The 23,274-nt window shown below is 43.3% G+C and overlaps 1 protein-coding gene across 9 annotated transcripts in view; it reads left to right on the forward strand.

Annotated features, from left to right (window-relative positions):
• Positions 1-23,274, forward strand: part of Sox5 (SRY-box transcription factor 5) — a 385,023-nt gene that overhangs the window by 243,299 nt on the left and 118,450 nt on the right. For 5 of the 9 annotated variants that reach the window (XM_038318752.1, XM_038318750.1, XM_038318749.1 and 2 more), the window contains one exon: positions 14,976-15,099. In XM_038318752.1, the coding sequence (XP_038174680.1) occupies positions 14,976-15,099 (124 nt within the window). The remainder of the gene's footprint in view (positions 1-14,975; positions 15,100-23,274) is intronic. The other 4 variants (XM_038318754.1, XM_038318747.1, XM_038318751.1 and 1 more) reach the window with 1 other exon arrangement.

Genomic DNA, 23,274 nt, shown 5'->3' on the forward strand with positions numbered 1-23,274 from the left:
AGTAGCTGTTATAATGCTTGGTGCCATGTGGGAAAACAGTGTGTTAACAAACGGAATGTATTTAGAGAGAGAGGACTCTTCCTACAGGCACTGATGTTGAAACCAGCTCTGAGTAAAAAGCTGCTCTTGAACCCGACATATGTACAATTAGTTCTTTGTCGGGGGCATGGATAAACATTAATTTATTAATCCATTTCATCTATAGTTAAAGTGTACAGAACTATGTATTGATGCACACATACGGGGAGAATTTATAAACATGTCTCCACTATTTTAACTAATGCTGCAGTGACCACGGAGGAAGGGAGCGAAGGGGAGAAAAGACTTCGGCTCACTGCAAGGTGCTGATTTCATTTTGTCAGGGAGGAGACCCGCGCCTGGGTCATTTTTAGGTTTCTCCACCCTACTGTCCTCTGTGGAGACCATGCTGACTTATGGTCCCCCTGACAACATTCATGAGCCGCTCGTCAGCAGCACTCCCTGCTCTGTCATCTCTCACGTAGGATGATATCCACCTAACAGACCTGAAGTCCTGTCTCATTGTGGGTTTTAGTGCTATTTCCTGATTATTAGAAGTCTGAATATCTGTTTGACAGTTTTAGTCTTCCTTGGGGGAAGATGCTGATTTGCAATAACTCTTTCTGCTCAACTTCCTTGCCAAAATTTGGTTTGCTCTTGCTACTGAGTTGTGCGAGCACCTTATGTCTTTTGGGTACAGACCCCAGTATTTTCTCCGTACCCACGTGTTGTTGCTCTACTCCATGGATGCCCCTTCTTCAGATGCTCTTCCTCTGTCCATGTTTACATTATTTGTCTAAGTTTTCATGAAACCATTGCAAGGTCTGTGCCAGGACGTCCTCCATATGACGTTAATGACCTCAGGTCCTGTGCTTAGGTGTTTAATCCGTTAGCGTTGATTTTATATGTACTAGAAGGTAGAAGCAAATTTCATGTTTTGTCAAGCATTAACTAGTTTCTCCAGCACCATTTATCCAAGAGACTTCTTCTACCAATTGTATATTTGTGATTCTTTCATTCATCAAAAGCTGGCCAGTGTCTACGCCTGGGTTTGCTCCTCAGCCGAGTCAGGTGAAACCTTTGCTTCCATCTCAAAGATCTCTGAAGACAGGTGAAAAAATAAAGTCCCCTTGGCTGCAAAATAAGTCTAGTGGGAAACATAACCAACGTAGTTAGGGGGTAAAAATGTTAGAAGAATTCCTAATTGAAAATGCGTGGCATAGAATTTGTACTAGTGAAGTAAGGATCTTTAAGAGATAATACGGGACAAAATGATTTGGGTGGTTTCAGAGAATTTTGAACTGAAGCTTAATAATAGATGCTTTTATTGAAAATTATTAAATTACAATGGAAATTTTATATTTTATTTCTAATCATTCTTTAGTTCAGTATCAGGGAATTTCTTTCCTATTATCTAACAAAGAAAGCAATAATGGCTAACAATTTAAGAGCTTTGGGGGAGGGTCTGCCAAGCCTTTATCACAGGTTGGTAATTTCTTTATGAAATATCTGGGAAGTTCTATGCTAGCTCCATTTTCTGGTTAATTTTCAGATGAGTGATATCTACATATATGGAAAAAATGGAAAGTATTTTTTATAGAAAAGGGTAAAGCAAAAATGTAATGCATTCAAAATTTTAAACATTCAAATTACCACCCTTGGTGTACACACACACACACACACACACACACACACATTTGAATGTGATCCCATTTAAATGTGATCCCATTTTACAGTGAAAAATATGTGGAAATTAATTTTGCCATAATCTTCTTGAAGTATGTAAAATAGGATTTTTATCCCAGAAAATTGTTGGTTTGATAAAAGCACTTGTGAAGAAGAATCAAAGAATTTATAGCCAAATATATGGTCATGTGCAAGTTCCAAACTATTTGCTTTCCTTATTAATAAAATAAGAAATAGTGACAGCTGCCCTAATAATCTCCAGGAGGTTGAAAAATATGTAAATAGCTCAGCATATCTGGAAGGTTTTTCTGAGAATATGAAACATTATAAGAGAAAGCATAATTGTTTCAAGCAACAATCAAAACTGCTTCAAAACAGGTACACATTTTTGCAATATATGTACCGTTTTTATTTTTAAATAAAGATACAGTTTTAAGTAAATATGTGTTCACTTCTTTAATAGTCACATTTCAGTGGTTTTCACGCTATAATTGGCAGCTGTCACTCAAAAGACATCCTGTCCTCAGGAACTGACATCTTAGCTCACTCCTCTCTTTATGGGTAACTTTTAGATATAATCTTTAAAAGAACTTATACTTGGTATTACTATCACATAGGATCATTAATAATCTGCTATCAGCCATTGAGAAAACACTATGAATCGGAATTGAATACTAATTAATTTTATAAAATTTTCTAATCATGGACTCAAGAAAAAGAAACAATAGACAAATGGTCATTTCTAGGTTGGTCACGATCTCAACCTCAATTTTGTTTGCTTTCACTTTCGTGACAATTGGTGTGGCTTAAAATAGTGTCAGTGTTGTCAATGCCCGACTCTGTTCACAGAGCTAGTTGTGCCTACTCATATGTGACACACTCTTCTCTTTTTGTGATAATCAACACAGTGTTCATATACATTTGAACACACCCATTTTACCTGAACAAAGGAACTGGGTGCCAGACGGGCATGGTGGTTTCTGCTTGTGATCCCAGCATCTGGAGGGCAGAGGTAAGAGGCTTGGTCCTGAGTTCAAAACTAGCCAGGGACTCCATAGTTATTTCCATGTTAGTCCAGCCTGACGTGAGACCTTGTCTTAAAACAACAACAGCACACACACACACACACACACACACACACACACACACACAAAGAACCCAAACTCCAAGCAACAAAAAGGTTCATGTTCTTTTAGGAGATGTGTGCAAATTTTTGTTTTGAGAAAAAACAAAAATCCTGGGTGAGCGCTGACCTCTACGGGAAGCAGAGTTTGCCGTGGTTTAAACGTTATCTTTGTAGGTTCCCTGCTCCACTGACAATTGCCCCCTCCTTTGCCTCAGAAACTTTCTGCGTTTACATCAAGATTTTTGTCATCCTCACTTTGAGGTGACTATGCTTCTAACAGAGACCGGTTGACGTCAGCCCTGAGTTGACAAGATATTTTGTCTTACCATTTATTGCATGTATGCATTGCTTCATCTTGGTTGTAATTTGACGTGAATTTAATGCTTATTCTAGTGTGGCTTTACATGAATGTAACAATTCAGTTTAGAAAATCGAGTCAACTGTTAGACAATAACAACCACGTCAAAGCTGAGGGACTCTGAGGAGGAAGTTTCCTGTGTCGAGGTTCTCGGTTTCCCACCACCTGAGGGTGGCTGTGCCTTAGTAACATTGGCAACAATATGCACACCCTGGGAAAGTAGGAACATACTCATGAAATGAGCCATGAACGGGAGGAGTCACCGACCATATAATATTTCAGTTTCTATTAGATCTAATGGCCATCTGGCTACAGCGCAGTGACACTTGCCCAGAACGACATGAAGCATAGGTATCATCATAGCACTGGTTTGGGAAGACAATTTGCAGCCGTGTCTGGGTTATTTCTCTCTCCTGGAATACCATCTTCCCCCTGCTCACTGCTGCTTCCACATGAACCACGTGAACTCATAAAGCCCAAGAGGCCTTTTGACGGTGGGGGTGAGGAGGAAGAGGGGAATTAAAAATAAGAACTGACAGGCAGAGTTGAAAAAACAGCAGTCTTCCGGGTGGATCGCTTCACCGAGCCGGAGTTCTTCAATGTAATAATTTTACTCGCGCAGAACAGAGCCAAGCGCATGCTCATGCTGTTTCTGGGGCTTGGTGGGGACAGTTTTGTCGAGGGGTGGGTGCAGGGGGACAGGATGCAGGCAAGTCTGTGTCATGTCTGCTGTCGCCCTGCCGGCTGAGCTAGCAGTCACTACAGGACAAAAGTATTTGTAGTCACCGGATGACTTTGCAGCCGGCTTCAATAGCATCGCTCTCCCTTTCTTTCTTTCCTTCTTTTTTTTTTAACTTTTTTTTGTTGTTGGCAGCCAGACTCTTAGTAGAACCATCTGTCTTTCTATTAGTATTTTTGAGGCCTGTTTTGAAGCCACTTTGCTTGGCAAAGTCACTTTCATCCTTGGAAACAATTTCAAAAAAAAGTTCGGTGGCTTTTTGCCGAAGAAGAATACTATGAAAAAAAAAAACCACATGGCTGTTCATTTTTGTTCTCAAAGACATGGCTACTTTGCCTTTGTCTTAATCAGATGGAACTGGAGGGGGTGTGGCTCCTGTGTGTATCTGGGATGATGTGGGCAGGGATTGCAGCTTTAGCAAGGTATCTGTCCTTTTATCCCTTGGTGAGCTTGTCCTCAGTGCTCTTTGTAAATCAGATGGAAGATAAGCAGACCTTTATTTTTTAAATATCCTTTTCTATAGACTTGCATTGAGTTCGATGAACTGAGGCACGAGCAGGTTTTTCTACAAGAAGCTTGGGACTATTACTGTCTTAAGAATCCTACGCCTCCTCGTGCTGTGGAGGGAAAGACAGCTGTGCCTCTTGCACCTTCAGTCTGGGTAGTTCCACACTACCTACCTAAACCCCTCTTCTGATCTCGTTTGGATATTACATTCTTCATCATCCACCCACCCCCCGCGCACTGCTGTGCACATCCCAAGAGTCGCTGTGCTTCGGCGGAAGGTGACTGTGCTTTGGCAAAGGTGAACGAATCCCCAAGTGGTGTGCTTAAACAGTATGACCCTCGTGGAACCAAACCCAGAAGACATGCCTGGAGACCTGGAGACTTTACAGTTTAGCGCGAATTTCATCTTCACTGGGGTGGGTGTACTAGGAACTCATCTGCTCTGAGAAGCCAGGGCAGCCTGAGGCCTCGCAAGCCCTGTGCTTGCAGCTCAGGGGCTCCCTCCAATTCTCGATCCCTGAGCCTTTTCCATTTGGCTAAGGCCTTTCGCCCCTCTTTTTTGTTCTCAATCCAAACCCCACTTCGATGTCCTTATGATGATCCCTTGCTGATTCTCCCGCACTCTCTCCTCTCTAGCCTGACGAACTTCAATTCACATCTTTCAGGCCGCAGCCTCCGTGTCTAGGTGCTTTCTAAGGAAAACTATAGAAACATGAACTCTGAAGGCGTTAGGGTCCCTGTGGCATCTCTGAGACCCTCACTGTTCTGCTGTTAGTTATTATAATTATCACTGGCTTATCTTCTCTTCTCACAGTGGACACCCCAAAACTGCCTTTCCTCCCTCTCCCCATTGGGTCAGCATCACGGCTGAGGGAGTGATTTCTGTCAGGCCTGTTGATGCTCACCCCTCTCTCTATCCACCTACAGCACGGGCCCGTCGTTCTCATTCTCATCTCATTTTTTTTTTCTTTTGGTTTTTCAAGACAGGGTTTCTCTGCAGCTTTAGAGCCTGTCCTGGAGCTAGCTCTTGTAGACCAGGCTGGTCTTGAACTCAGAGATCCGCCTGCCTCTGCCTCCCAAGTGCTGGGATTAAAGGCGTGCGCCACCACAGCCCGGCTTCATCTCCTCATTTTAAAGGAGAATACAGCGCTCTTGTTCAGAGTGGAAAGCTTCTCCCTTTGTCTTCGCTTCTGGCCCACTCAGATTGCCACCCTTCAAAACCTCTTGCCCATGTGTGTGAAACTCTTCACCGCAATTTTGTTTCGTATCTTTTGGAAAGATAATGTGCTCAGGAGTCTGCAGGGAGACACCACTCCATCTTGCCATCCACAATACTTGGCCTGTTCTGTAGCATAGTCCACCCTGCCCCCTCCTTTCCCCTGCCTGTCTCTCGGTGCCCAACCTTCCGACAATGCTCCAGCCCTTTCTACTGTAATCGACAGCTTCAAAGCATTTCTCAAAGAAGAATTCTAAGACATGTTTCTCCTCTCTCATGATATTCTTTTGGCTACACTTTTCTCCTGCCTTTGACTCCTCCATCTTGGAGTGGCCTTGGATCCTATGTCACCATCCTCTGCAATGTCTTTGTCCGACTCCAAGCCGACCTCCCAGTTCAAACCAGAAGCTCTGCAATCTCCGTACTCAGCCTTGGGCTCCTTCCCACCCTCTAGAATGGCTTTTCCAGTGGAACAGCATTGAGACAGCACACAGCACATTCATCGATACCACCGTCACCTTTCCTTGAACACTTTCACTTGGGCTTTTTCTTAGTTGTTTGCGGTCACCTTAAAGAGAGTGAGGTGCTCTCGATGTCATCTTGATGTCATCTTTGGTTCTGTTCTTCATCAGGGTGCCTTGCTGGTTTTTCCTAAATATTTCTTGACACATTCTCCTGGTGCACACCTATTAGGGATTAACCCTTCTATGTCTGTCGCCCTGTTCCAGGGTATCAGATTTGTATGGGTGCTCTCAGAAACCCTTATGTTTTCTGCACAGTGCTGTGTCTGCCCTACTGAACCAATGGCTCACAATTCCTTAGGGCATGTGGGGGGCAGGGAGGGTAAGTATTGTACCAGCTGCATCTCAGGCAGATTCCTCATTTCTAGTCTCTTCTTCCAGGCCTCTGGCGTGGTCCCCTTATGTAGAGATTTCTATGTCACTGTTGTTCGGATTCCCCTTCTACCTTTTCACACAAACCCCTGCAAATGCTGGGCTCACAGTGTTTCTCTAGCCAGCACCTCTCTGTCTGGCCGCTACTTCCAGAAGCTTCTCAGTGGACTTCTAGCAGGGTCACATTCTCCTCTCTGCTTCCGGCTCCAGCATCTCTCTCCTCTACTCCCAAGGTGTCCTCCACAGGTTTCTGTTGCTGACTTAATGGCTCTGAGTTCTAATCATCTCTTTGTGCTACCCAACTCAGAGCAGATGTGAGTTTATCTCCTAATTCTTAGCCACCCAGTGCTGATATCTCCGTGGTACCTCTAATTGCCGGACCCCGTTTATTGTATTCTCAGGCAGCCCAGTGGGGTCTGTGCTCCAGCTTGTCTCTGCTCCAGTACTTGTTATTGCATTTGCTGATACTTCCGGCACTGCTGTGGCATCCGGCAGGCTAGGTACCAACTGGGCTGAGGCAATGTGCCTTCCACCACAGCCACCTAGCAAAGCTCTGCTCCAGCGGCCTTCTAGCCCCAGCTGCATTCGTGTCTGCGTTCGGTGCGCTGGCACCCAGTTACCGAGATTCGGGCAAGGGGCTGGAGGTTAAAATACAAAGACACACATAGACAGAGAGAGAGCGACACGGGTCATCCTCGAATTCCCCAAGAATGCCCCCATTATTGTGTTCAGGAACAGATTATATAGAGATAGCCACACCCCAGCCAAACCCACCAGAAACCACTCTCCTGCCATCAGGAACTCCTGAAGGTTTCGTGCTCAGAGCAGCTGTAGGCACTCAGATCAGGAGATTACAAGAAATTCAGGATCTGGGGTCTCACTGCTCCCAACAACCCAGAAGTGAATATTATGCCTAGCATATGTTAATGGATGGAAAAATGAGAAAAATGAATTCATAGAACAAATGGGTAGCAGATATATAATCATGAGCCTCTATTTAGGGTGGAAACAAAAAGTTATACAATAGGCTGTATTAAATATGAAATACTAAAGTGAATAATTGATAGAATCTTTTTCTTTATAAATGTGTCAACATAGTTAATTGGTAGGTCACAAATTTTAGAGGGTAGGAATATATACAACATCTTCTGGAGGAAGAATAGAAGGTGTTAAGACATGAAATACATTGTGAAGTTTTAAAATCAGGATGTAGCTGTGTAAATTTGTTGTGACATATTCTAGCTTGTGAATAACATGCCCCCTATTAAAAAAAAGACTAAAATTTTTAACAAAAGTAGTTTCTTGAAACTTAATTAAAAATGTCACACATTTTAAAACTTAATTAAGAGTTTAGAAGGAATTTCATGCATTAAACACAAAACTGTATTTATTCATAATAAAAATTTGGAAATATTCAAAAGTAGCAAATACAGGGGATAGATTTTCAACTGTATGACTAGTTTGTTTTAGACTGGGTCCGAACAGCCTGGCATCCTCTGGTGTGATGTGCTTCCCTTTTCAAAGTGGAAGCTAAATTTTAGCAAAGGTGCGTTTAGTGGTGGCTAACACATAGAACAGGCATCACTGTTCCGATGCCAGTTAGCGAACACTGCACCATTCCCTCGACGTGGCTTGAGCTCCCCTAGGCCAGTCTCGCCAGCCTGTGAAACACAGGGCTCCCTTTCTCGTGCGCACCTTCGTCCTTTTCCTTTAACGTTTGTTGCTGATGCCTGTTGAGTACTGTATCTCATCAAAAACTTGTCCAACACACCCATCTTTCCCACAATGCATACTGTGAGCTTCTTGCACATAGGAATAAGCTCCAGCAACTTAGACCAGTCTTGGAAATATTTCAGACAAATAAATTACCAGGAAAACTTTTTCCCCGCCTCCCTCACTCTGTGAATGACCACAGAGCTTCCCACACGTTGTGAATGACCACAGAGGTACCACTGCTGTTGATTTGGCCATACGAGCAATTTTCATTAGACAGGCAAACTTTCAAGTGAGGAATCTGTGAGTTGTGGAGATAAAGTGTGTTCGGAAACGTGTGCTTTAGTTTCATGAATGGATTCGGCACACACTTGGATTGCACATATTTTACAAGAGGCTCATTGGGAGTTTAAACGTGCCATCCTTTCCAGTCTGGTCTGTGATGTTCTAAAGAAAACGCACTGTTGAAACCATGAAATTGGGTTGGTATTTTTAGTTTAATCCCTCTTTTTGTTCTGTTGGCCTCTGCCTCCCCTTAATCCACATTTCTTACTGTGCAGCAGACAAAGTCATGGATAAAGACTTTTAGCTAGCATAGCCTTTTTTAGAATACAGTGCTGCAAACAACTTCTTTGGCCAAGGCGGTCTGATCTCCTTGTCTCCGTGATGACTGACTCTCAGCTCACCCTGAGATTCTCCCTCTCTTTAAACTATGCTAGTTCTCATTTGAAATTATTAAAATATTTAGGTACTAAAAATTTAACTTATAACAAAATATACTCAGTAGTTATCAATAATAAAGTAAAATTTAAAATAAATTTATTAAATAAAGATGTAATAAAAGTCCCATGTATTTTACTTTATTCTTTATACTATTATTAGTTTTACCAGATGAAGTAGACTGCATGATTGAACAAAATTCTCATTCATAGTTATCCAATAGTAAAACAACCAATTAAATAATGTCTTTAGGAAAAAAGGTCCCAATATAAAAACAATATGTTTTTAGGTTTTTTGTTTTTGTGTTTTTTGGGTTTTTTTATTTTTAATTTAAGAAAATGTATGCCAAGTTTCGTGATAAACACCTGTAACCCAAGTACTCAGGGAAAAGAGGCAAGGTGGAAGCATAGAAAAGCCATATTTCCAAACCCCCAGAGAGGAATGAACTTTGGATCACATGGGGAAACCACCAGAGTTGTCACAGAGTGAAGGGAACAGTGAAAACCCTGATTCCCCTCAAGATATCAAGGCAGTTCCCACACTGATTCCGTATTCTAAAAACCTGAAGCAAAGACTGAAAACTCCAGATAATGCCTGCAAAAGAGAACAGTGGTACTAGAAAAACCAGCTCTTACGCGTTAACAAAACACTACGCAAAGATAAAGTAGTTAGTTACGGCCAGATGATAGAGCCGGATTGGCTGATTGCAACCTGAGGGCTGAGTGGGTGCCTGACATTTCTATGTTGCTTTCCTCCTCCTTCAAAGATGCAACATAGGAAACCATACAGTTGTACACTCTGAGTAGGAACGCAAATCCGCTGGAATGTTTTCTGCTATACTACTCGGATAAATTGGATTTCTCTCTGGTCAATAGATAAGCTGGGTCTCCATAGCCCTTTTGTGGACTTGTATGACTGGAACATTGCAGGTGCTTCAGTGGGGGACTCCCAATCCATCCAGCCACTTGACTTAGGAGTTAGTTCTGCATAGAAGAGCTTCAACTGTTGGGCTCCAACCATACAATGAAAAAGAAGTTGAGTATATTACTTTTTCTAAATAAACTCATAGTTCACAGGGGAAACTCAATGCTATTAAACATCACTCAATGCAGGTAGTGTCCTGTTAGCCTTTTAGGCATTAGCTTAATAAATTATAAGAAGCAATAGTTGATTCTGTTCTACAGAGCAGATGCTTTAGGAAGTGCCTGACAAACAAAAACATTATGTGATTCTCAAAAGCATTTGAATAATGAGTACAACCTTGCCACAAGGAAAGAAAGAATGGGCAGGATTGGTTAGGGGAAACAGGAGAGTCTACTGAATACTTCCTGGTATGGACAAGCAGAGAGGAAACCTGTGAACATGTCCTCAGGATCTATTGGGGCAGGGACAAAGGGTGTGATGGAAGGTAACAGAAACATCTGGAAAAAGAGCTAGAGATAGGAAAATCCATACTGAAGGACTTGGCCATTTGTCACCAGATGAAAGCAAGCCATCCAAAGTTTATAAGCAAGAGGGACAAATGCCATGCAGATTTGAGCCTCGGGAGGATAAACTAAACATGCCAGGCAAATGGAATTAGATATCTGAGAATCACTTAGAAGGCATTTTATGAGGGGCATAACTTAGTGCCTTGGCGCTGGGACCTGTAATAATCTCCGTTCCCACTGCTGACTTGCCTAAAGGTGCTTTGGATGAGCCCCAAAGAGTTATTGACAGTGACAAAGCGTTTGTGAGAACAGCTCTTGCTGGGGTCGAGAAGCAGCTGAGCTCCTGGCATCCAGGATACCGTGACAGGAGGCTGTTCAGGAGCTCGAGTCTTTCTAGGGCTATGTGGTGAGACCTGATCTCCAAACAGTTTTCTTAAGCCTGAGTACAGGCTGTCACCATCAGGTTCTTTGAGGAAGGCCGTGGGCTGATCTTCAGCCCTTGAGACTGGCCAGGATTCTCATGTCAGGATTTCTTGAAGCTTGTCATCGGACTCAAGTACTGAGAAGTCTGATGGTTAATGCAGGTCTGGGCATCATTTTTCTTATGTCACAACAATCTGAAATGTGGCTGTTCATCATAACCTTGATGTATGTTTAATACAAAGTTTCTTTTCTTCATTTCAAATGTTCTTATTAGATTTATGATACATGTTATAATCCATGCTGTCTTAGAAATGAAATGTGTGGGGTAAAATGAAAGATAAAATGTGTTGAGTGATGTGGGGGAAGCTGTCAAGTGACTGGCTGTTGCCCATACCCAGTGTGACTGGTCCGTTGTCTTCTCATCTGCCTCCTTGTGGCACGCTGAACTAAGCCATGCTGTTTGCCTTGAATGTCTTTCTGCCTCATAATCTAGTCTACAGTCCCTACAATTGCACAGATGGCGCACTCCAGTCTTTGAGTCTTAATTCCATGGCGTTTCCACAAGTGCTTCCCTCCTTCCATTGTATCCTGGAAAAGGACCACGATCGTCCAAAGTCATGCCCTCCTTTCTCACTAATTGTTGTAAGCATATGTATGTGTACATACACATGTATTCCTAAAGTCCACCTTCAGTCTGTATGCTGTTTCCTGTGTGTGTGTGCTTTTCAGGGCTGACCACGTGGTACTGGGTACCAGTTGGTGTACTCTTCCTTGGGAAGACTATTTCTCCCACTTTTCTGCATCTCTTCATGGCCTTTACCATTCTAGTTAATTCCATGTGGATTTCATAACATTTATTTGGATTATATTCACACCTCCTCCTAATTCCTCTGAAATCTGCTCTCCATCTCTAAAAACACTCCAATTTTGTGTCTTCTTTTTTTCTTTCACCAAATGACCAATTAAGTCTAATTTGTGCTGTCACATACCATGTGACTACAGGGAGGTGCTTAGTCTTACTGAAACTTGATATGCCATGTTTTGCTGATATACATGGGAGGCCTGCCCTTTCCTGACAGAAATGGGAGGAGGAGTATATTAGGGGACAGGGACAGAGAGATGAGATAAGAAAGAAAGAAAGAAAGAAAGAAAGAAAGAAAGAAAGAAAGAAAGAAAAGAAAAGAAAGAAGGAAGGAGAGAGAAAGAAAGAAAGAAGGAAGGAAGGAAGGAAGGAAGGAAGGAAGGAAGGAAGAAAGAAAGAAAGAAAGAAAGAAAGAAAGAAAGAAAGAAAGAAAGAAAGTAGAAAGAAGAAAGAGTATAAGAGGCAGAAGGCAGGGAGGATAGGAATATGGTGTCTTAAGATGCGACAGGACCTCTGCACTTCTGAACTCACGAACTCACAGTAGCAGAGTGTCTGTCTATGAAACCCAAACAAGACGACCCCAGTTGGCATTAGAGCATGGATGGTCAGGGGACTCAAAGCCCCCCACAGCTTAGGCCCTTCCCACTGGTTACAGCTTCAAAGGGAAGAAGAGGGGGCTTCCTCCTACAGAAAGCCCAAAGGTGGGCTTTCGAAGTGAAACAGGATGAAGAGCCCCAGAAACTTAAGATTCTGAGATGGCAAATAGCAGCGAGAAGCAGGCTGAGACACAAGGCAGAGTTCCTGAGAGCTTGGTTTTCCTGATGAGCGTATCCCGACTGCCAAGCGCAGTTCCGTGCACACAGCTGGGAGTTATTAAATATTTTCTAAGACACTGAATTAGTGAGTGTGCGGAAGAGCTAGTGAAGAACAGTGTGAGCCACGCGACTTTTAAGGCAGTCTTAAAGCAGTAACCATACCCAGTAGCAGAACCTGACCGACACTTACATTCACCAGGAAGACCTTGCTTAAATATTTCATTGAAAAGTGTGCCGGGCGGTGGTGGCGCACGCCTTTAATCCCAGCACTCGGGAGGCAGAGGCAGGCGGATCCCTGTGAGTTCGAGGCCAGCCTGGTCTACAAGAGCTAGTTCCAGGACAGGCTCAAAAAAAAGCTGCAGAGAAACCCTGTCTCGAAAAAAAAAAAAAAAAAAAAAAAAAAAAAAAAAAAAAAGAAAACCAGTAACACTAGATATTTTAGTTAGTAACTTCACATTAGACAGTAACATGACATAGTTGTAGAGATGGTTAAACTGCACTATAATTTTCAAATAATCTTAATTTAGTAGGGGTGTGTGTGTGTGTGTGTGTGCATGTGTATGCGTACCTGCCAGCCTCTGCCTCCCCAGGGTATACTGCCACATGAACCTGCTGCTTATTGTCACATGAAGTCCAGGATCAGATTCAGGCTCCCTTTCTAGGGAGTCTGGCACTTCACGGATGAACTATCGCCTCCTCTGGTGATCCCGTTCTGAGAGTCTATTAACTGATGAGAATTTCCAATGATGAGAGGGGCACCAGCAACCCAGAGTCCATTTGAGAGGTGACACTAAAGGAAAGGCCGTCTAGTTATGGAGGGGTGTGGTCACTTGCACCAGAAGGATCTCCACAGTCCCGTGGGACTGGATTTTAACATGCTCTGATGAGCTCTGTAGCCACATGAAGCTCACAGTCTCTGGGTGCGAACTGCATTTCCTCTAAAGAAAAGGTAAACGAGCAGGGTTTTCCCCCTGTTGTTTCTTCAAATCTACTCATAAAATTGTGAAATTTCTGTATTTGTAAAAAATTTATAAAAAATGATCTCCAAGTAATAGTCATTCATACCTATGATACGGACTTGGCTTTGGTTTTATAAGATAGAATTCGGGGCTGAGGAGGTGGCCCAGTTGGAAACAGTGCTAGAGGAGCATGCGTGAGGACCAGAGTTCAGGTCCCCAGGCAAGTGTTTGTCTCTAATCTCAGCTCTGTGACAGCACAAATAGGAGAATTCCTGGAGCTCCCTGACCAGCAGCCAAGCCCAGTTGGTGAGCTCCTAGATCAGCGAGAGAGGCTGCCTCAGAAGATAAGGCTGACAGTAACTGAGGAAGACATCTGACATTGGGCCTGGCCTCTGTGTATACCTCCCTCACCTCATGTGTGCCCACAGGCATACGTGTGAACACATGCATTACCCAAACAGAATTAACATGCAGGGTGTGACTTGTACATGGAGGTTTCCATCTTTTCTGTGTGTGTGTGTGTGGGGGGGGGGTGATTCCTTAACTCTTATGCCATTGCTGTAAGACAGGAGTGTGGCATTTCACTGATGGAGTTTGTGCCACATTTGTTCACTGACAAACTTATGTGTCAGTAATTGATTTTTTACCTCTACTTTCAGTATATAATTTTTGCACATAGTGATTGTTTCATAAAGATGTTTGCTCCCAGGGGGATTATTTGTTTTGATCACAATCATCCCCAGGCTCTCCCTTTTCTCACTTGCTCTCCCATTAAAATCCTTATTTACCCAAGGTATCTCACTCTGGTTTCATGTCAATATAGACATACAAACACACACACATACATATGTGTGGATGGATAGATAGATGGCAGATAGATAGATAGATAGATAGATAGATAGATAGACAGACAGACAAATATGTAGAGAGCAGGAATGATTTTATGTATCTATATAAAATCTAGAATCCACAAATAAAATAAAACATGTACAATTTGTCTTTGAGTATGGCTTTTCTCAGTTAACATGATACTCTCCAGTTGGTGTTCCTTTCCCAAAGGACATAATTATCTACTCTATGGTGAATGCAACCCCACTGTGTGTACGTCATGCTCTCTTTGATTCATTAATCTGTGGACAGATGTCTAGGGTAATCTCAGGCCTTGGCTACGCTGACTTGTGCTGTGACAAGTGTGGGTAACAATCGTCCCTGTGGTAGGCTGCCTGGGCATTTTTCAGACGCTTGTGCAAAAGGATACCTGGGTCACATGGAAGTTCTGTTGTTAGCATTTTGAGGACCCCCGATACTGACTGAATGGACCAAGTGACTCTTCAGACTTGCCAGCATTTGCTGTCCGTTTCCTTAGTGCTGTTTGCTTTCTTACTCACAGCCATTCTCACAAGGCTGAGATGCAGCCTGGACTATGATTTTCTTTTCTCATACAATGAGGGGCGGGGTGAAGCACGGGGTGCTCTGGCTTCTTTTCTTTGATTCACTCTCTCACGTTCAGCAGGTTCAAGGTCAGCTGCCGCCATTGATGATCCCCGTGTTCCCTCCTGACCAGCGGACCCTTGCTGCAGCTGCCCAACAAGGATTCCTCCTTCCTCCTGGCTTCAGTTACAAGGCTGGGTGTAGTAAGTACTGCTGCGCTCCTAACTCCAGAGTGGGGGGATGATGTGGCTTTCGTTTGGACCCCTTAATGCCATTCACACACCAGCAGCACACCAGCAAGGGAGGAGCTCTTTCATTTAGCCCGTTTATTTTAGCGATAAAACACAATGACGTGCTGGAGTAGGAAGGGTTTTAGTTAATATCTATAAGTGCACATCCCATTCCTGGGCTCCAAAAGCCAGTATTCATTCTTTACACCTCACTTTTATGCCTTCTATTCCCAGTATATTGCTAAAATATGAATATAATTTGGGGGTTCATATTTTAAAAAATACTTTCCTATAGTTTTTCATCATACAGTAAGTTCACTCTGAAGTCCACAGAGAACACGGGACCTTTGTGTCTGCCACATGGTAACAGCCAGTGAGGATGGAGGGTCAAATGTTCCTCATAGACTTGTGTGTTTGTGCAGTGTCTCCCCCTGCAATAGTGACGGTGTTTGAGAAAGTTGTGGAACCTGTAAGATGTAGAGACCTTCTGAACAATGTGAATTGTTGGAAGTGGCCCTCGAGGGTCCCCACCTCAACTCCCATTTTCTCATCGATTGCTGACTGTGAACTTCTGACAAGCCAGGCTCTCTCTCTTTCCTGCCTCTATGGAAGGCAGCTCTTCAGATATTTGGCAGGGACCCGCCCTTCTGCCTTTCAGTGGCTTCTTGCATACTTTGTCCAGCAGCAGGGATATAACCAATACCAATCAACCCCTTCGAGCCTCTTCCTGTTCTTAGACTAGTCCACATTCTTTCTGGATGTTGGGCTCTCACCAGAATGGGTCCCTTTTCCTGGTGTTTTGAACCTGATCTTGTCAGGGGTGATTTCCTGGACCTATACTTGGACCCCTTTCCCCTGGCCCCTCTGTGATCATTTGTTCAGTATGATATAAAGATTTAAGGAATAGAAATAAATGTTAAAATCACAGGTGTAAAGATGTGAAACATCACCTATCAGCAAATTTGAATTAATTTCTAGTCAAGTCGTACAGAGATTGTTAAACGAAATGTCACAGCTTAGGCTTAGGCTGTAAAAGCCCCTGTCTCCAGGTTCCCCTCTGTGTAGCTCTTCACTCCTTTGGCCACTGTTCCTCCTGACTTTGTTTGTATTATGTTTTCCCATGAGTCAGCACATTTCATTTCCATCCGGGACCCTGACTTGTCCATTTCATAATACAAACACACAGTTCTAGCTTTACAGATTATGATTTAGCCCAGACGCATAGAAATGGCTGTTTAAAAAGAACAGTTAAGAGATGTATTCTAAGGGTTTACAATTTTCAGAATAATTTTCTTTCTCAGGATCGAGTTTCATCTTCTGTTTTTACCCCAAGCTCCGCATTATTAAACATCCATGGTCTTTGGTTTTATTTCTGTTGGTCTACAGAATTGCTCCTCGCTTGACACATGGGGAGCAGATGTGCTTTGGGTTTTTGTTTGTTTGTTTATTTGTTTGTTTTTGTAATCTAGCTTACTAAAACAAGAAAAGGTCACTTTAAAAATCATCCATTGCTTCAGACTGCTTTGCAAAATATGCATATAGCACCGCTCTCTTTTCCAAAAGAAAAGTAAGTTATTTTTAAGCAAATATAGAAGCAAACTTCACTAACAAACACTGTGCAAAAGAGAAAGACACACAGTAGGACAACTACAGCCCCAGACAGGTCAGGAGCACAGATCCCCGTGCCCCTTAACAGCTGGCATGTTGAATTTGCCCAGCGCAGGGTGCCATGGAGCAAACCAAGTTTTCCCTTTGGAAAAACGGTTGGTATTTTAACTGTTTGCTACCCGTGCCTTTGGTGCTGAAGTTGTAAGAGACTCTTATAACTTCTTCAGTTACCTTGGAAATAAAATAGAGCAAAGTTTTTACTGCTGCTGGCCAACTTCAGCTGAGCACCTTGCCAGACTCTAGAACTTAGCCAAAGTGGGTTGTGAGAGCAAGTGGCCCACTCTTGTTGACACGCGGGTTCCTGGGGCAGGCCTCAAGGAGGAGCTGGGCTGATGTGATTAATAGTCTACGCTGTCTCTCCACCGACCACACTGCAAGAAAGGAAATGGGGGAGTAGAGTAAATCCTGCCGTCCCATCTTCGGCGTGACTCCTCACCCGGTGTCACTTGCTTTGAGTGCTATGATGAAGTTCTTGGTGACAAACTTGGCCAGCCCACATACCATGTGACTCCAAAAGCAGAAGCATTTCAGAGCTCATGGGACCTGGGGCTGAGATCTGCTCAAGAGTGAAGTGTGGAACTTCGTGTGTCCTTGGTAAGCGCAAGCTGAGGAACCTCGGGACCTGGTCAGTGCAGCCCAAGTCAGCAAGTCCCATTTGCAGAAGAAGAGGCTCCTAGCTGGAGCATAGACATCTTGTTCCTGGTTTCGAAATAATGACCAAAATGTGCCCCGCTCTGGAGAAGTCTGTGTGGCACAGACAGATAAGAGCACAGTCCAGTAGCCAGAAACATCCAGGACACAGGGATGCGCGGAAAGCAAGCACAGAAGGATATGCTCCCCCACTCTCACCTGTGAGTCTTGTGTCAGCCTGCAACCACTAGAGTATTAATAGTATTCACTTTGGGCACTTAAGAAAGTCAAGCTCAAAAATACACACATTCACGAAACCATTTTCCTGCTTACTTCCTAAGACCTAGGAAAGATACTTGTAGTCTTTGGAGGTGAAAATAATGGCATTTTGTTTATTGTTGTTGTTGTTACAGCCTCACCCTGTAGCCCAGTCTTCCTGCCTCAGCCAATGGCATCTTGGGGTTAGGGGTGTGAGTCTCCATACTCAGCTACTGATAATGATGAATTAGTAAATCAAATGCCGTCTTATAAGATGGGAGAGGCATGGGTTTGAAAAAGTCATATAAAAACACTGTTTTGGAAGGTCAACTCCATTTTACCCAATTCACTTAAGGGAGAAAAAAGTCAAGTAATAGTTCTTTTGTAAACTTGTTAGTCTTAACCAGGCTGTGATATGAAAAATAAATTTATAACACATAACTTAAAATTCCAAACCTAATTATATCTGTCAGTACTAACTCATTAGAAACAGAAAACAATCATGACATTATAAAACATGACATCACTATAAAACAATCATGACAACTCATTAAGTTAGTTTGGAATGCAAGGTGCCCAAGATGTCCTTTCTGAATTATAAGTCAAGTGGGCACACAAATAATTTAGTTCAATCTCTCCAAGTGGCTCCAGAGTGTGTGGACTCCTTCTTCTAAGTAGAATGCCAGCTTGTTAAGTAAAAAAAGTCAACCCATGAGCCGGGAGGCTTCTGCCAAGCACCTATCTTCAAAGAAAAGTTGAAGCACCTTTGGCACCAGCAGAAATGCTTTGTGTTGGGAGGAAGACACACCCCCCTGGCAGTTGCTCACCTTAGAGAACCAATCCTACCTTAAAGGGAGGGAAGAAATATGGAATGCGTGTATTTTGGTGTGCACCCAACACTTTCCACTTGGGGAGGAGTTGGAGACTATCAAGTCCTGAGGTTTGCCCTGTTGCTCTCTCTGTTTCTGAGTCCCTTCCTCCCTCTGTGCACAGCTTCCAGCTGCTCATGAACAGGAGACCCCCTGTTCCTCTACAGCTTGTAGTTTTAAAAAAAAATTGGGAGAAATAGATGACTTACTTACTGGGAGTTACAGCCCTCTGCCCTTCTTTTCTCTATTTGTACCCAAAATTTCCAATCCTAGAATTCTAACAGTCACAAGCTTTGGAAATTTTGACAGGAAGGCATTTTATAGGGAAATAGTAAAATCTTGAGAAAAGTCAAAATTCAATAAAAGAAAATTTTTTATGCACAATATAAAAATAAGTTGGAAAAGAGCTGGCTTGATCACTTAGCCCAAGGTACGAATTGAATGTGTCATATGAGCTCAATGGATAAGAACGTCCCATGCCAAGGGCCTCAGGGTGGTCTTGGTTAACCCCCAGGGGCATGATGGGTATTTCAACAATTCAAAGAAAATAGAGAGGCATCTATTTGGTGCTTTGTAAACTTTCATCTTTAAGTTGTGTGCACTTTTCTATTTAATAAGAGTGAGTGGTTAGATTTTTCTTTTCTCATAAAGATGGCATTAAAAATGACTATGCCACTGGAAGTGCCTTAACTCAGGAAGGTTCCAGAGCTTTCTGACCAGTGTAGTGTTACCTCGTGGTTATGATGGTGGCTGTTGTTTTAACTTTGTTGTGCCCTCTTATTTTTTAAACCAGAAAGTTTTCATGAATATAAAATAACAAAAAATTATTCCAACAAAGCTTATAGAACTCTGTGTACTATGTGAAAACAATCAATTCACAGATCTGTAGCAGTTGATTTTTCCCAATATATTATTGCAGGCTTTCTGTTATTTGTTTTGACAAAATTTGCTCAATCCCAAATAGGCAACAGCAAATTAAGAAGTACTTAGAGTGTCAGAGATTGGAGGTGGAATTAGGTTCTAATCCACTACTTTGTTCCTCCTCAAGCAAGTGTGGTGGTTTGAGTAAAGAATGTTCCCCCATAGACTCATATGTTTGAACACCTAGTCTCCAGTGAGTGGTGCTGTTTAAGACAGATGTGGAACCTTTAGGAGGTAGATCCTTGCTGGCAGAAGTACGTCATTGTGGGTAGGCTTTGAGAATTCACAGCTGTGTCCTGTTTCTTCCTCCTCCTCCTCCTCCTCCTCCTCCTCCTCCTCCTCCTCCTCCTCCTCCTCCTCCTCCCCTCCCCCCTCCCCCCTCCCTCCCTCCCTCCCTCCCTCCCTCTCTCCCTCTCCCTCTCCCTCCCTCCCTCCCTCTCCCTCTCTCCCTCCCTCTCCCTCTCTCCCTCGCTCTTTTCCTCCCTCTCCCTCTCCCCCTCCCTCCTCCCCTCCCTCCCTCCCTCCTTCCCTCCCTCCCTCTCTCTCTCTCTCTCTCTCTCTCTCTCTCTCTCTCTCTCTCTCTCTGTCTCTCTCTCTCTCATGTGGTATCTCCCTCCCACCCTCTGCTTTTGCTCCTGTCTGCAGGACAAGCCTTCCCTGACATTGTGGGCTTTCTCTATTATAGACACGTGCTGCCGTTGACTGGCTCAACATGATTCTTTCCGAATAAACACTTTTGAGCTCAGCAACTAAACCAGACTTCCCCAAAGGCTTTAACTTATAAAATTTGGAGAAGGGAGAGAATTAGGGGTCTAGGAAGAAAATTAATCCCAATCATTTTAACTCAATACAGAAGCTGTAAGTTATGATTAACACTCCCTTCCTCTCCTGGTGGACACGGAACTGCACTCTTTGATCAATAGGACCTGGGTTTCCTCTTCTGTTGGTTTAATAAATGTGCTTCACATGGATGGGCTTTGGCTTGTGCTTTGGTGATTGCCTGGTCACTGATTGTCTGTGACCTGTGTGTCAGCTGACATGGTGGATGCTGTTAAATCAGAAATTAGCATGTGGTCTCCTAAATGCCAGTTCATGGATGCTGTGCACCAGAGAGACACAGTGGAACCCACACAGTCTCCCATTGAGCAAGGAAACATGTGGCATTAACTAGAAACAGGAACATGTCAACAAGTTTGCCTGGGGAAGTTGGTGGTATTTAATTCCTCAACATTAATTTTATTGTGGTGTATGAGGAACTAATTAACTGAGCGTTTCCTTTCTTAGGAAGAGGAAGCACTGTTCAGAAAACTGATGAGGAGCAAATACAGTGCATTTTAAGTTTATTAAGCGTGGCTTATCAACTTCCATTTATTTAAGCTAATCTATAAGGCAATTAAGAATTTCAATCACTATATTGCTATTTTATTTAGCACATTTCTGAAAAATTAGTCGAAGTGCTAAAATGTGAAAGAGTTTGAGGCTGCATCTCTGGTTTCACAGAGCCGAGAGTGACTAAGTACAGTTTCAAAAAAAAAATAAGGAAGAAGCACGTAACTGTTTCAATATGAGCCTAATAAACAGACAAGTGGAAACAGACACATGACAAACGGTGGTAACAGAAAACATCCAAACATCCAAACCTTGGTAGTAACAAAACAGTCAAAGTTAAGGGTGTACAGGGGAACCAAATCATGGGACTGGAGAGATAGCTCAGAGGTTCAAAGCACTTGCGGCTCTTCCACAGGCCCTGAGGTGATTCCCAGCTCCTGTGTCAGGTGACTCACAACCACTTGTAACTTCATCTCCTGATGATCTGACACCTTCTTTTGCCCTTTGTGGGCACCCACATGCGTGTGTCATACGCTCACACAGACGCGTAAATAGATATAAATTTAAGTTTAGAAAGAGGTGGATGTCAAATGAACAGAGCATTTTCATCTGCTTTCTGCCTCAATTCTCCTCCCCCTTCGAGGGAGGCCACAGCTAGGTGTGATTCTGGTCCTGGAAGAAAAGAGAGACACTTACAAGTGTGGGCTGTGCTTTTCTTATCCTTGCTGTTGGTGTGCACAGGATCTATGTGCTTACGACATTACCCTTCCTCGGTGTCTCAGGGTGTCGATTTTCCTTGTGTGCCCTCACTCTTCTGGCATTCAGGTAATCATAGAAAAATCTGTCCCCTCTACTTCATATGGAATTGAGAGTCTTTAATGGACACATTATAGCTATTTCTAAAGATACAAATCATTGACACTGTAACACCTCATGTCTGGATATTGAGTGGGTGATTCAAGGTTCAAAACAAAGACCATCAGAATTAAAATCCTTCCACTCATTCTGGGTCACAACCTAAGTGAATCCATTCATTCTAGACTGCTGAGGGCACTTAGGTGCTTCCATCCAGAGTGGAAGAGTCTAGTACATCACTCCCAGGTGTCTGACACTTGTCATTTAGAGTCTCGAAGGCTTGGAGGCATCCTAAATGTAGCTCCCCCGGCTCCTTTCCTCCAGGCTGCCTTGGTTACATTTCTCATCTAGGGAGAGTCTCCTGTGCCTACAGTTGACTAAGGAAGGCAGTCTGTCCTGGTGGGAAGGGGTGATGCTGGAAGCCTGAGATGAGCACTGGCTCAGTTAGGGTTTTTAGTACTGGGAAAGAGACACCATGACCATGGCAATTCTTATAGAGAAAACATTTCATCGGTGTGGCTTGCTTACAGTTCAGTCCATTATTATCATGATGGGGAGCATCACTGTGTGCTGGCAGATGTGGTGCTGGAGCTGAGGGTGCTACATTCTGCAGGCAACAGGAAGTCAACTGACACACTGGGTGGTATCCTGAGTGTGTGAAACCTCAAAGTCAGCCCACAGTGACACACTTCCTTCAGAAGGTGTGGCCAAGATTAAAGCCTCAAGGACTGGATTAAAGCCTTGTGTCATCCAGCCTCCTCTAATAGGACCACACTTCCTCCAATACGGTCACACTCCCAATAGTGCCACCCCTATCTTATGGGGGCCAAATATATTCAAACTAACACAGGCACTCCCCATGTTTTAGCTGTCTGGAGGCAGGGTGACCAGCTTCTTCCAATGATACTGCCTCCTGCAGATTCCAGCCTTCCAAACTGGAGGCCAGTGGACCACATGAACCTCTGGGGGACATCTCCAAGCCATGACACCTGAAGACCACAGACTTTAGGCACAATCCAGGAAATGAGATGACTGTCCTGACAGACCAACAGAATGACTATGAAAAATGTAAACAAATTAATTAGCTGCTAAACCTTAAGGACAAGTCTGGGATAAGAGAGAAAAAGCATTTGGTTTTTGTCTTAATTGACTTAAAAGAATTCCTTTCTTCCAAATTGCTACCTCTTAATATTATAATCATACTAGATCCATTTTCTCCGAACCATTTGATTTCCCATAAGACACAGAGCAAGGATGTCAGCGTACATTGTGATATAGGTCTGGGTGGGAAAGCAATTAGTTAATGAGTGGGCCACTTTGAGCAGCTTAACGGGAGTTACCACTCCATCATTAAAGTGACGCCTGTCGCATGCTGGAGCACGGAAGCAAGAGGAGCCTTTTCTTTGATTCATTGTTGCCTTTGCAAAGATATCCAAGTTCCTAGATTCCTCATCGAGGATTTTCAGGCACACTGGAAATCTCCAGTTATGACCCAGGAGTCGAAGGGAAAACAAGTGCTTTGTCATTTATATGCAGACATGTCTGTCTGTTCTGAGAGGTAGTCCCTAAAGGGCTCATTAATTAATCTCTTTCTAAACTAGCCATCGAGGTAACTATT

The sequence above is a fragment of the Arvicola amphibius genome, chromosome 2 (genome assembly GCF_903992535.2).
Source record: "Arvicola amphibius chromosome 2, mArvAmp1.2, whole genome shotgun sequence".
In the NCBI taxonomy this organism is placed as follows: domain Eukaryota; kingdom Metazoa; phylum Chordata; class Mammalia; order Rodentia; family Cricetidae; genus Arvicola; species Arvicola amphibius.